We start from the raw sequence: 14,958 nt of genomic DNA on the forward strand, positions 1-14,958 counted from the left end.
ACCCTTCCCCCTAGCCCTATAGATGGACAGCCTTGGAAATATGACCCTTGAGGTTGAATAAAGTTCTGGCCTCATAAAGGAGTTTTCCTCTGGTAGATTTAAGAATACTATTACTGAAGGTTTCTCTTCACATCAGGCTTCCATAAACTTACATCTACTGCCCAGATGTTCAGGCCACTCCAGTTACTAAGTTCTGACTGCAAAGCATTTACCCAGCTCTATATGCAAGGCACTGAGCCTTTGTTCACGTTATCTTCCTTAGGTCCCTAACCCCACCAGGTGAGCATGATGGAGCAGCACTCCACTGCAGGGAGGAAACTGAGACTCAGAGAGGGGAACTGATGTGCCCATGGTCTTGCTTCATGTAAGAGAGTCAGGGTTTGCGTCAGAGTATGTTATCTAACTCCAAAGCCACGCAATTCCTTGCTGCCCTCTATATTACCTTCAAAATTGATTTATACATCTTAACAATATTAATTCTGCTGCATTAAAGTATTATATAAACAATGTAAACAACCCAAAATGGCTTTAAATATTCAAGTAGTACAGAATGCATATATCAAATACCTATTGAGTATTTTCATACAAAATCTCCCATTTTATTCCCATTCAATGGAACTAATTCATATGAATTCTTTGAAGTTTTCAAAATTAAATGACCTTTAGGTTACAAGGCCAAGTCATGATGTCAAGATAATCTAATACCTATAACAATATTCTGCAATATTTTAGAAATAACAAAAAACATTTAAGAAAACATCAACCAGCAAAACACAATAAAAAAAAGAGTTCCCTCACTTTCTAGGGCAGAACCATGAGCTTCTCTCTGTACCTCAGTTTCCACAGCTAGAAATTAAAGGGAAATAGTAGATGTTCTCAGAGATCCCTTCCCCTGGGGGACAGGGAGATGTATAATCTGTAAAAAGCAACTAAAACTCAAACCAGATACTAATTTATAATAAATGGTACAGAAATACAGCTTGTTATTTTTGGTTTTGTTGTTTTGATAAGTAAAAAAAAAAAAAATACAATTAATCAATCTACTTATATGTGAAAATACTTAATCCTTCTAAAAGTTCACCACTGCAATTATAACAACTATGCCAAAGTTATTTAATTATTTAAAAATCATTATGATGCAAGCCTTTAGAAATTAACAGTTACTCTTACCAAACCAATTCATTCTTACAGGACTTTAAGCACTGAATATAGTATATTTTACATAGTTCAAAACTTAAACAACTGGTAAGGCCTACAGGATGAATGAATGTTGAAAACCTTGTTAGTGTTTAAATTAGCTAGAAAGTATCAGCCACACTAAAACTTAATTTTGTAAAAAATATTTCAATAAATAAGCTTTCTATAATGTTATTCTTTCTATAAACTATTTAACTTGATGTTGCCAAAGACTTTTAAGCTTAGTATTGCTCAGAATACCAATGATAGCTTAAGAACAAAATGATCAAGCAAAGCTGTTTATTAAGAAAACAATTTTAGTATCTACCTGTGTCAGTTACAACAAGGGCAGACCTGCCTGTTTTCATTTTTTTTAACTTTTCCCTTCCTGGGAAGATACCATTACTTTGTCTTTGTAGGGTATTGACAAACTCAGTCAGTTCACACTTCCACATTGATATGTGATGCAGTCTTGAACGAGAATAGAAGTCTGAAATAAAACTGCAGTCTGAGGGTCTGGAGGGCACTGAAGGTGCTGCCTTGCTAAGAGTAGGTCCTGAAGTGCTTTTTGTGCTTGAAGGCCCCTGAACAGTGGAGTGGTGAGCACCATTTACTTTAGTGTTAGTGTGCAAAGATGAGAACGAGAAGGAATTAGTTCTGTGTGGATTCCGCACGGCATCTGTGTTCCTGGTGCTTTGTTGCGACAGCTGCACGCTGCAGTCTCTGAAGTCAGTGCTGCTATTCTCAGCCTTCTCCTCCCTCTGGGCAGAGTCTGGGGAAAGCCTGCTGGCAGCACTGTTGCCCACGGGCACCCAGCAATCCTGCGTCTTTAAGGCACCATTAGAGCTCTGAGTGTGGCCATTGAAAATGGCAGGGCTGTCTCTGTGAGGCGGAATCCCGTTTTGTCTCCTTTCTGGAAGGATCTGCTCCAGCTCCGCAAAACTAAAATCACTACTTGCATCTTCTTCATTCCAACTGTTCATCCCATTGGCTTTGATTTCTTTTTCTGTCTCAAGCTTCTTAATTACGTGATTTCTAAAGCAGGGGAAAAGTGTTCTTAAATTAATAATGTCTTACTTTCAAACTAAAATAATTTTTCATTTAAACATTGTCTTGGTGATACACACTTTGATGTCCCCTATCCCCCCAAAAATTAAGCCACAAGTTTTATATTCTTTTTCTTCCAACAAAAAATAATTTTTGCTAAACCGAAGTAGTAAGATAACTAGGAAAACTCTAGAACATTCACAGCCTCATAGTTTTTATTAAGCTTCAGACACCACCAGACATACAATGGCATCTTATAAGGTTAAGAAAAATCCAAAAAATATTTTCAACTACTATTCCTACCAAAAATTAACTGGAATATATAAGCTCTAAATTAGACCCAGTTTGTAGCAGAGTGTCTGGCATGTACAAGGCAGTCAATATTCATATTATTGTAATATGAATAACTTCCATAAAATAGGTAAGAAAGTTCAAGTTCTTAATTTCTGCTTTTAATTGCAGTTTTATGTAAGGCATTTTTCAGCACATTAAATCTAGTATGCCACAACACTGAGGCCAGTATTAGTTTCACTGAGGACAACTGACAGCCCATATTCATTAATCCATTAATGGGGCCAACTGTTGTACAATGGATAAAAAAGAAGGAACCAGGTCAATGTGCACGGCTAGCTCAGTAAGATTTGTACCTAGAAAAATGAGGACACTTGCCCTAGTAATGAGGAAAATGGCACTTCATTTATTAAAAAGAGTATTTAGATACCAAGGTGGTCTAAGATAATCTGGACCAAGTCTCCTGATAACAAGTTTATAAATGCAGGACCAATGGCAAATGTTATGCTAAATTTACACCGTGGCTCCTCTTATGTTTGCTTGGTAATGCTCTATAATAAAGACAAAATTCATTTGCATTCAAGAATCACCTAAGTAACTAAAGCAAAAACCAAATTATGGAGCAATAATTCATTTTTAGAAACAACCAAAGTGTTAATCTAATTACATTACAGACTTCAGATGAGGGTGCCATAGTCATAGGTGAGATTACTACCACAGTATTATCAGGTTTAATCTAAAGTCCCTCATCCTAATACTAACATGGTATATCAGTAATGACAGTCTGAATACACAGAAAAGCCACATGCATGAGAACATTACCACCCATTTCTGGGTTGGCTCAGGCTCAGGCTGATCATCTCATGGAATAGGACAGCCAACTCTGAGTAGGTCCAGTCCTCACAAGTGATCACACCAGTGGCAAGGGGAAAAGAAAACCAACTGAAACAATTAAAAGAGGGAGGAAGTCTGTCTTTGAGATAAAGACAAAGCTATGGGGCAAAACACAAAAGAATTACAAAGAAATTTGTAAAATGTACTGAACATACCGAAAAACAAAGATTATAATAACAAAGGTGAAGTTAGAAGTCTTAACATCTTTTTTTCTGTCACAAATAAGATTTTTCACATATTTACTAGCAACACATGCAACAAAAATGCATATATTAGCAGAAAACACCTTGCAAATACACACTTTTTTTTAGTCTAGACCAGTGTTTCCCAACCTTCTCTCATGATGGGAATCACCTGGTGGAGTTGTTCAAGCACAGATTCCTGAATCCCAACTAAGAAGTGCTAAACTAGAATTTTTGAGAACATATAGGTAAAACTGCATACTTAACTTAGTGCTCTGTATATAAAATCTGTCTTAGAGCACTAGTTAAGTATACAATTTTACCTATATGTTCCCAAAAATTCTAGTTTAGCACTTCTTAGTTGGGATTCAGGAATCTGTGTTTTAACAACTCCACCAGGTGATTCTCATCATGAGAGAAGGTTGGGAAACACTGGTCTAGACAATGGATATTTACAAAGTAGCTATTCAGGAAATATATAATCAGTAAACATACATTTACTAGGCAATAGTGTAGAAGTATTAAGAAATAAAATCTAATAAGTAAATTTTCCCTAAAATTGACACAGGAATTTCAAAAAATACATATAGGCCCCCTTATCTGCAGTTTCCCTTCCAGCAGTCAGCTGTAGTCTGAAAATATTAGATATAAAATTCCAGAAAGAAACAATTTGTAAGTTTTAAATTGTGCACCTTCCTGAGTAGCCTCATTACAAAGGCATTTTATCATCTCATATCATAAGGGTGCATACAGTACAATAGTTATTTTAGAGACTTTATTCATTTAATTTTTACTACAGCGTATTATTTTAACTGTTCTATTTTACTCTGTTATTATTGTCAATCTCTTACTGTGCCTAATTTATAAATTACATTTTATCACAGGTGTGTATGCATAGGAAAAACACTGTATATATAGTATTTGTGCTATCCAGGTTTCAGTCATCTACTGGGGTCTTGGAACATAATCCCCTGTGCGTAGGGGGAACTACTGTATCTATTTTCCTACTTTTATTAGTGTGAGAAAAAAATATGAAGTTATGTATTGAAAGGTTTTCTGGTATGACTGGTACACATTCATAGTACTAAAAAATTAACAGTTTTAGGTAATATGAAAACATCTGAATGTGTTTATAAATGAATACAAATGAAATAACAACAAACACTACAGAAGGCAGTGATATTGGATACTCCCAGGTTAGATTCCTGGTCTTTGGGAAAAGATATATCCAATTCCCAAAGCGAGCAACTTAATAACAAAGAAGGCTGATGGTAATAATGAACCACCTAATATACAAGTTAAGGTAACACACCAATTAATTTAAAATCAACTCACCCAGGATTATTGCAATTAAAGCTTAATCCAGTATATGTTTAAAAATCAGTCACATGGGATAAACTCTAGATTCACCTCTCACTCTATAACATTAAGGGTCACCAACTAAATTTTTATTAATATTAAATACTTACATATTTAGAATTGTTATGAATTTGGAATTTTTCAAAAATAACCTGGAAATATTAACATTTTTGTTATTTGACTTTCTACATATGCCGTATAACAAAAGTAGCTGGCACAGTTAATTCAGTTTTTGAGAAAGTAATATTCTTAGCAAATTTCTTTTATGGAAATAACTACTACTAGAAAAACTATAGAAAATTTTACCTACTAATTTAAGATCCATTAGTTTAACATGGGAATTTATAAAGACTGAAAAACCTTCCCTGTTTACATTTTATTTATGAAACTTTCATGATAAAAACAATTTTTGGTAAGACACCCACACACCTATTTCTGCATGTGTAGCACAGATGAATGGCCAGGTTATACAGCTATTTCTATCTGCAGCAGAGCAGGAACCATAAAGAGTGCTAAAAGCAAGCCTTGCAGCATTTACCACCCTAGACAAACTTACACCCTGTTGTTGAGCTGTTTGGCTCCATTGCTTGGACCAGGCGCCGGGTCCTCAGGTTTGCAGACAGGGTTGAAGTTGAGACTTTTCTGCACAGGTGACTGCTTGCTGTACAGCTGATAGGGAATGTAGGACAGGAGTCGTCCAGCTTTGATGCTGCAACAAAAAGTAACAGCAACGTAAGAGTTCAATACTTGGGGGAAATGAGCCTTCCATGAAAAAGCAATGTTCTTAATGATGGGAGTATTTCACTAGCAAGTCATCTTTCCTATTAGCCCTCTCCCTCTGTCTTTGCGATTCTAATATACAGAATGACATACATCTGAGATCTTAAAAATCAGTAGCCAACAATCCTACATGAGGCAAAAACAAACAAACTACAGAGTAAGATGAGAAAAGCACGGAGTTGGACTAGCTAATATTTTTATCCTGACTTTAATATTGACCACAGTTTCCCCTCAAATAACTGTACAATCATCAATACTTTCTCAAATCCCATCTTGCATATTAAGTTTTCCCAGAATAAGTAAACTAGATAAGGAATCCCAATTTCCACAATTCATGTTAGGTCTATTAAATGTGAAAGTTTCTAAAATAGCCCTGGCCGGCATGGTTCAGTGGTTAGAGTATCAGCCTACGCACCACGGCTCTCCAGGTACCTGAGTTTGCAGATTTGATTCCTGCCTCCAGGTGGGCATGTGCAGGAGGCAACCTATCCATGTGTCTCTCCTCACACTGACGTCCCATTCCTTCCCACCCAGCCCTTCCCCAAACCTCTCCCTTCCACTCTCTCTTTAAAAACAAAACAAAACAACAACAATTAAAAAAAAAAAAAAAAAATAGAAAAAATATTCTCTCTGTAAGGATAAAAAAAAAAAAAGGGACAAAATGAAGGACCTCAACTTTAAGAGTAATAAATAAACTATTTTAATGGAAGAGTGACTGAGACAAGGCCATCTGAGGATATGAACTCTATGAGGGCAGAAGCTATTGCAATAACCTCTTACCTGCTAAACATAACCAGTAAAAACCAGAGTAACACCAGTATTATTAAAATACTAGGTACTAGCACATTAACTAACACTCCCAAATAATTATTCTTTTGTTCTGCAGAACTAAAACTAATTTGATTGCTGTCGTAATCTGATTTTTGCTTTCTAATAAGTTAAGTTACCGTATTTTTTGGACCATAAGACGCACCAGTTTTTAGAGAAGGGAAATGAAGAAAAAAAGATTCTGAAACAAATAGTGTCCTAAAATATTTTATGTGCATTAAAACCCAACATCACAGTCATAAACACATGTAATCAACCCTGTAGAGTAAACAGCAGCATTTAGAACCATTTTAGAGCCGGGCAAGCACACAGAGACCACACAGAGCCCGGCAAGTAAAAAAACTTTTTTTTTTACAGTATATGTGTAGGCTATATTTGGACCATAAGACGCAGGGACTTTCCCCCCCCACTTCTGGGGGAAAAAAGTGCGTCTTATGGTCCGAAAAATAGGGTGTGTGTGTGTGTGTGTGTATGTGTGTGTGTGTGTGTGTGTGTGTGTGTGTATATATATATATATATATATATATATATATATATATATATATATATATATGGTTATTATACCATTAAAATAGCCAACCAATATATTGTGTTTATGCTAACATCCAGATTTTACAAAAGGCTCTTTAAGTATCAGAAAATGTTTCCAAAAACATTTCTGGCTTTAAACCTAAAATGTATAGTAAGAAACTAATATTTTAATTATTTAGGGAAAAATTAATAAGTAACAGAATATACTTTATTATGTCATAAATCCAAGAGCTTGACATTTAATTTTCTCAAAGGACACTACAAAACATGTAAGAAATGACTGAATTATCTAACAAAAAAATAATTTAAAATACTGAGTCAACTCTGAACATAGGAAAAGTGATGATATATGCTAAAAATGGAACTATAAAATGTTAGTCTATATGTCCTTTATGTAATTATATCAATAATAGAGGCCCGGTGCACGAAATATGTGCATGGGGGTTGGGGAGGTGTCCCTCAGCCCAGTCTGTACCCTCTCAATCTGAGATCCCTCTCACAATCCAGGACTACTGGCTGCCAACCGCTCACCTGCCTGCCTGCTTGCCCCTAACCATTTCTGCTTGCCAGCCGGATCACCCCCTAACCATTCCCCTGCCAGCCTGATCGACACCTAACTGCTCCCTTGCCGGCCCGATTGCTCTTAACTGCCCTCCCCTGCCATCCTGGTCGTCCCTAATTGCCTTCCCTTGCAGGCCTGGTTGCCCCCAACTGCCCTCCCCTGCTGGCCTGGTAACCTCTAACTGCCCTCCCCTACAGGCCTGGTCACCCCAAGCTGCCCTCCCCTGCAGGCCTGGTCCCCATCTTCCCTCCTCTGCAGGCCTGGTCCCCCCCCCCCCCAACTACCCTCCAATGCAGGCTTGGTACCCCCCAATAAACATCTCCCCTCCCCGGCAGGGCCTGGTTGCCCACAACTACCATCCCCTGCAGTTCTAAGTTCCCCCCCTGGTTGTTTCCAAACTGCCCTCCCTTGCAGGCCTGGTCCCTCCCAATTGCCTTCCCCTGCTGGCCTGATCACCCACAACTGCCCTCCCCTGCTGGCCATCTTGTGACAGCCATCTTATGTCCACATGGGGGAAGCCATCTTTGACCACATGGGAGCGGCCACCTTGTGTGTTGGAGTGACCGCCAATTTGCATATTACTCTTTTATTAGATAGGATGTATTTAGTAATTCTACCTAAAGCACCTACTGTATTCAAATGCTATAAGGTCTACATTATGATGTCAAAAAACATACCAGTGACATTTCAATTTCACTTACCTAAATACTTATTATCAGGCTAAGTTACTTTTGTTTTATTTTTAAATTTACTTTTATCAAGTTTAAAGATTTCAATTGAATATCAGAATCAAAATCCTAAAATTAGATCATGTATTAAATTACTATTTTTTATAAGCTAAGGTTTATATTATTGTTTTATTTTATAAATCTTAATTGTTGAAAGTATTACATATGTCCTGCTTCCCCACCCCCCCTCCGTTACCGTAATTTACTATTCTTTATCAAACTTTTTTTCTTTAACAGTTGGTCTCAACTGCCTATGGATGCTCCTCTTATAGTATTATGTATTTCACCTGCTTCCCGCACGTCAGATGCAGAGGCACTTAATATATGACATAGAACCCTAACCTTAGCCTCCAACTTTTCATTACATATAGCTGAGCCACATCAGCCAGGCTTCTTTGAGGAGTCTTAATTCTTTTTTGTTAAATTTCAGGAGTCTTAATTCTTGTCCAGCCCCACTAAAGTTATATCTAAAACAGAACTTTGTATCTAACAGTTCTCAAAATCATTTACTATTTCTGTTAACTGAGAATGACTTTCCACGGACAGTTATAACCAGATTTGGGGAAATTTTACAAGAATTAATATCAACAAATCATCACTACACTAATTGCTATTCTGAACTTTTTCTTCTAGCTTATAGTATCAGCACTTTATATGAAACACTTCTGCACATCAAATGTGTTTATGGTTCCAGTCAATGTCTCGGTTATCCTGTATTACAGAAATAGTATCTAACACTGGTCTACACACCACCCATGGATCCAGGCTTCTGTCTTCTTCCTTACTCAAAAGTGGATTTAAGGCAAGAAAGGGTCTACTGATGTGCTGAGGAAAAACAGCTGTTTTTGCCCATTCCGCCATTAAGCAAAAATCATCTTTAAGCACCAAAATTAACATTCCTTTTGCCCCTCCCCACTATCTAAACTTCCCAACCACTCACTAAGACACTATGAGCTAAGTAAAGGAAATAAACAGGTATGAAAATATGTATAAGATTCCTTGCCCTTACACACATACTGAAAGTTAGGCTATTCATTTTTTTGGGGGGTGGGGAAGGAGGAAGCTAATAATTTTTCAGCTCCTAAAGATGGAGAACTAATTTTCTAATAAAATGTTACCTACAACAAGTCAGTGGGGTGTAGTCTGAGATGTGTGTGTTGGTTAGTTACCCAGATAAAAATATTATTAGAAGAATTCTGTAGTGCTATGAGAGAAAAATGTAAATGACACCAAGATTAAATTTTTTAAAAAGCCAAATCTACACCAGAAACTGGAGTCATGCACATTTTCTTTAAAGAATAAATTGAAGCAAGACACAAAATCACAAGGAAAATGAAAAAAGTCATGAGAGATAAGGTGGCAATCAAGTTTTAGTTGAGTTTAAATAAGCACTCTGATATTTACACTGAATATAATTAGAAACAGTTTTAGCCCATCTGAAGTATAAGATCTTCGGAGTTTCTGAGTATATGACAAGTATATTCTAATATAACATATTAGAATTTGAGAGCTTACAAAGAAAGGACAAACTGCTGAGCATCCGTCACTCCCTCCAGAAGACCCCAGTGAGGGGCATGAACTGGACAATGGAGACCACACTCTCCACTCGCAGCAGAGCCATGAGAACCTAAGCACAGGAGGGAGGCAGCTTCCCAAGCTAAAAACACTGAGACAGTGAGCACCAACAAAAACTACAGTGACCTGCAATTAGGACAATGCTTTTAAACTGCCTTCCATGGGACTCACTGCTTAGTGAGGAGCAGGGTGGATCACAGCAGCTACTCGTTAACTATTCCAAACTTCAAATCTCAATATAAAACTTCTGAAGAAAAAGAATAGGCAAAAATCTAAAAATCACTGACTTAAGACTTATAAGCGCCGAAACCGGTTTGGCTCAGTGGTAGAACGTCAGTCTGTGGACTGAAAGGTCCCGGGTACGATTCCGGTCAAGGGCATGTACCTTGGCTGCGGGCGCATCCACGGTAGGGGGTGTGCAAGAGGCAGCTGGTCGATGTTTCTCTCTCATCGACGTTTCTAGCTCTCTATCCCTCTCTCCTCCTCTCTGTAAAAAATAAATAAGTAAATAAATAAATTAATTAATTAATTAATTGATTTTTAAAAAATCAATAAAAAAAAAATAAAGACTATAAGCAAGTGTAGGATTTTCTAGGCAGAGGTTTCAGTAAAACAATCTCCCAGCTCACACGCACGCACACAGGACCCTCCTGGCCTATAATCATGTGCACGTTCACTGACTCAGGTTGCATGGCACAGACACAGACACCAGGGAATTCTGATCAAAGCCCAGTAGTCACCCACACACTTAGAAGTGGTAGTTGCTATTTAAACTGCCCAAACTAAAAACAAGAAAGCTAATTATACAAGAGAATATCATGTGTCATCCACTAAATAGCTAATACAATGTTTAAAAATTTAAGTATAACAAAACATCATTAAAACACCACTGAGGAGTAGCCCTGGCTGGGTAGTTCAGTTAATTAGTGTGTCATCTAATACACCTAAGGTGAGGGTTCAATTCCCGGTCAGGGCACATATAAGCTACAAGAAACCACCAATGAGTGCTTAAATAAGTGGAACAACAAAACGATGTTTTATTCCCTCCCTCCCTCATCCCTCTCTCTGAAATCAATAAATAAAATAAATATGCCAACACTGAGGAAGGGAAGAGATCAACAAGATTGGGATTAGAGTGTAAAAGGAAACAGTAATGTGCTTTAAGAAAAAGATCCTCTGACACAATAGACACTGACATTTATTTTATATATTAAGACATGTGCCTAAACTGATCCATTTGCACATGAACCAATTCACCTACAACAAGCTTAATTAAATGGCAGAGCAGACCCAAATAGGAGTCAGAAAATCTAGACTGAATCCTGCTGTTTTTAGGCGAAGTAGTTAACCTTATTAGCTCTGCCTTCTCATATATAAAATGAAGCAAACACGCCCTAGACAGTGGCTCAATGGTTAGAGCATTGACCCGAGTATGGACGGGTTAAGGGCACATACCTCGGTTGTGGGCTCGATTCCTGGTCCAGTCAGGGCAAGCTGAGGCAACCAGTTGATGTGTGTGTGTCTCTCTCTCTCTCACATTGATATTTCTCTCTGTTTCTCACCATACATTCCACTCTCTCTAAAAATCAATGAAAAAAAATATCCCAGGGTGAGGATTACCAAAAATAAAAGAAACAGGCCACATAATTATGGTATCCAAAGTCACTTTAATTAGTTATTAAGAGATGATCAGGCTTGACTTTAAACTGAAATGCTATCCATTAAAGTGAATTTTAAAACTTATAATGGCCACAGTTACTTTTTCTGTTTAATTACTGTTAGCTGCATTCAGGGTAAGAAAGAGCAGGCATAAAGAAAACAGCTGTCATAAAACTCACCTTCTTCTCAGCAAGTCAAGTCCTACCTGTTAAGAGCCCTTTTCACCTCCTCTCTTAACTGTCCATGGAGCTATCCCATACCCTCCAAAGCCAAACCAAATATCCCCAGATCAAAATTCTAGCCCTAGCACAAGGAGAGGACTGGAATATCTGTATGCAACAACATACACCTGATTCTGGAATGATCCTAACTTCTTATACTGAAAACGTCACAATTCCTTTTTGAGACACACAGCCTAAGGCCATGTTCACTGACCTTCTATAATGAACTGACAGTGACTAAGTCATTGAGAACAAAGCACAAAGAACCGGTGAGATGTTCCAGGAATCCTCAAAGATTGAAAAAATGCTTAATTTATAAAATACACTTGGCTTTCTAGAAGCACTTTAAAAATATATATTCTTTTATTTTTTAAAATTTATTTCAGAGAGGAAGGGCAGAGGGAGAGAGAAACATCAATGACAAGGAAGAATCTTTGATCGGCTGCCTCCTGTATGCCCCACATGGGAATCGAGCCCACAACCCGGGCATTTGCCGTGACTGGGGATTGCATCGTGACTACCTGATTCATAGGTCGACTCTCAACCACTGATTATGCCACCTTGGCTAAATGCACTTTAAAAAAAAAAATGCTCTTTTGACTTTTTGGACTTTATCAACTAGAGGCCCGGGGCACAAAATTCATGCACAGGGAGAGGTGTCCCTCAGTCCAGCCTGCATCCTTTCCAATCACGGAGGGTAGTAATCACGGAGGACTACTGGCTCCTTCTCACAATCCAGGACTGCTGGCTCCCAACTGCTCACCTGCCTGCCTTCCTGACTGCCCCTAACTGCTTCTGCCTGCCAGCCTGATCACCCCCTAACCACTGCCCTGCCAGCGTGATTGATGTCTAACTGACCCTGCCAGCCTGTTTGCCCCCAACTTCCCTCTTCTGCTGGCCTGGTCATCCCTAACTGTCCTCCCCTACAGGGTGATCGCCTCCAACTGCCCTCCCTTGCAGGCCTGGTCACCCCCAGTGCCCTTCTCTGCTGGCCATCTTGTGGTGGCCATCTTGTGTCCACATGGAGGTAGCCATCTTTGACCACATGGGGCAGCTATCTTGTTCTTGTGTTGGAGTGATGGTCAATTTGCATATTACTCTTTTATTAGACAGGATAAAGGCCTGGTGCATGGGTGGGGGCCAGCTGGTTTGCCTGAAGGGTGTCCCTGATTAGGGTGGGGTTCCCTTGGGGCATGGGGCGGCCTGGGCGAGGGGCCTGTGGTAGTCTGCAGGCCAGCCATGCCCCCCAGCGACCCAAGCGGAGGCCCTGGTATCTGGGATATATTTATCTTCTACAACTGAAACTTTGTAGCCTGGGTCGAAGCAAAGCCAAGCCTTCTGCTTGCTCTGTGGTGGCAGCTATTTTTGTTGTGGTTTATTCACCTTCTGTAATTGAAACTTTGTAGCCTGGAGTGGAGGCCTAGGCTGGCCAGGGCTTCCTCCATTGCAGGGGGAAACCCTAGCCTGCTCTCTCCAGCTCCCTGACTACTACCATTTTTCTTAGGATTTATCTTCTATAATTGAAACTTTGTATCCTAGAGTAGAGGCCTGGGCCCACCAGGGTGTGTGGAAAGCTTGGCTTCCTCCATTGCCAGAGAAACCCAAGCCTCCCTCCTGCTCTCTGTGGTGACAGCTATCTTTTTTGGGGTTAATTTGCATATTATTCTTTTATTAGGTAGGATACTTGCTAGTGTTTTTGGAATTAAAAAACAAACAGTTTCTCCTTATACATTACTAGAGGCACAGTGCACAATATTCATGCACAGGAGGGGGTGTCCCTCACAATCCCAAACTCCTAGGGTAGGGTCCCTAGGCTTAGCTGACAATCAGGGTCTATTGAGGCTTTCCTTCCCCCAGCTGCTGGCAGGTGGCCCCGCCCCCCCCCAATGCCGCTGCTTGCCATCTGTGCAGCGCTACCTCCCCTCCCCCACCACCGGTCACCTCCCTCTGTAGGTGACAGGTGTGGGGTGCAATTGCTTGGCTGGCCTGGGCCTCCCTCTGTGGGGGATGGTATGGCCCCCCAAACAATTGCATTGTACAGGCCTTGGTTGGCCTGGCGCCAGTGCGTGTCACAGCATGGTCATCTAGAAGGTCGTCCGAACAGTCTTTCTGCTGTTTGGTCGCTAGGTATTTGTGCTTATTAGCCTTTTATTATATAGGATACCTTTCAATGTGCTAGTTTACACAAATTATTTCTAGTTCTCATATAAACATAGCAGGCAAGTATCTGCCTTCTTTTACAAGTGAGAAACTGAAGTTCAGAATGACTGCAGAGCCCTTCCCCAAGTCACACAAAATGACAGGCATGCAATTCCTGCATTCAGATGTGAACCCAGGTGTGTGTCCAGAGCCCAGGCAAGGCTTTCCCACTATGCTATGTTGCCTCCCACTGAATCTGTGCTGCTACATCTGCAACACAAATAAACTGAGCACAACTCAATCTGCTGAATAACTTTATCGAAAATGTCAAAATTAGTGAAGCTTAGGATTTTCCCAAAAGCTTGGAATTGACTAAAAAACAAACAAACAAAAAAAAAAACAACCGTAAGTTTGTTTCATTTGCACTACATAATTTAATGTGACCATTCTTTTATAGAATAACTGGAGGCCCGGTGCATGAAATTTGTGCACATGTGGGGTCCCTCGGCCTGGCCCGTGATCAGGACCTATTGGGGCCGTCTCACCCAGTCCCGATTGGTACCAGGCCAGCTGGCTGCCAGACGTGGCCTGCCAGATGGGGCCTGGTGAATGGGGGGAGGGAACACGGGAGGTTTGCTGGATGGGGGGGAAGACCAGGGGAGGCTGGCTGTGGGAGCACACTGACCTCGAGGGGGCAGCTCCTTCAGTGAGCGTCTGTCCCCTGGTGGTCAGCGTGCATCATAGTGACTGGTTGAGCAGTTGTTCAGTTGTAACAGTTGCTTAGGCTTTTATATATTGAGATCAGAGGCCTGATGTACGAAATTTGTGCAAGGGCTTGGCCTCACAGTTTTGGTGGCTTGCCTCAGCCCTTGCAGCCCCAGCTTCGTCTGGAAGGTCATTCGGCTGTCCATTCTAATTAGCATTATTATGACTTATTATTATAGACAGATTATAATCTATTCATAGGTAAAATTATGATTTTAATC

At 39.7% G+C, this 14,958-nt stretch overlaps 1 protein-coding gene across 2 annotated transcripts in view; it reads right to left on the reverse strand.

The window, feature by feature from the left end:
• REV1 (REV1 DNA directed polymerase) overlaps positions 1-14,958 on the reverse strand; it is a 99,588-nt gene that overhangs the window by 40,309 nt on the left and 44,321 nt on the right. For both annotated transcript variants that reach the window (XM_084900326.1, XM_084900325.1), the window contains exons 5-6: positions 5,506-5,658; positions 1,505-2,211 (exon numbers count right to left, since the gene is read on the reverse strand). In XM_084900326.1, coding sequence (XP_084756452.1) covers positions 1,505-2,211; positions 5,506-5,658 — 860 coding nt within the window. The remainder of the gene's footprint in view (positions 1-1,504; positions 2,212-5,505; positions 5,659-14,958) is intronic.

This window comes from Pipistrellus hanaki (genome assembly GCF_964339955.1).
Source record: "Pipistrellus hanaki genome assembly, chromosome: 12".
Classification (NCBI taxonomy): Eukaryota; Metazoa; Chordata; class Mammalia; order Chiroptera; family Vespertilionidae; genus Pipistrellus; species Pipistrellus hanaki.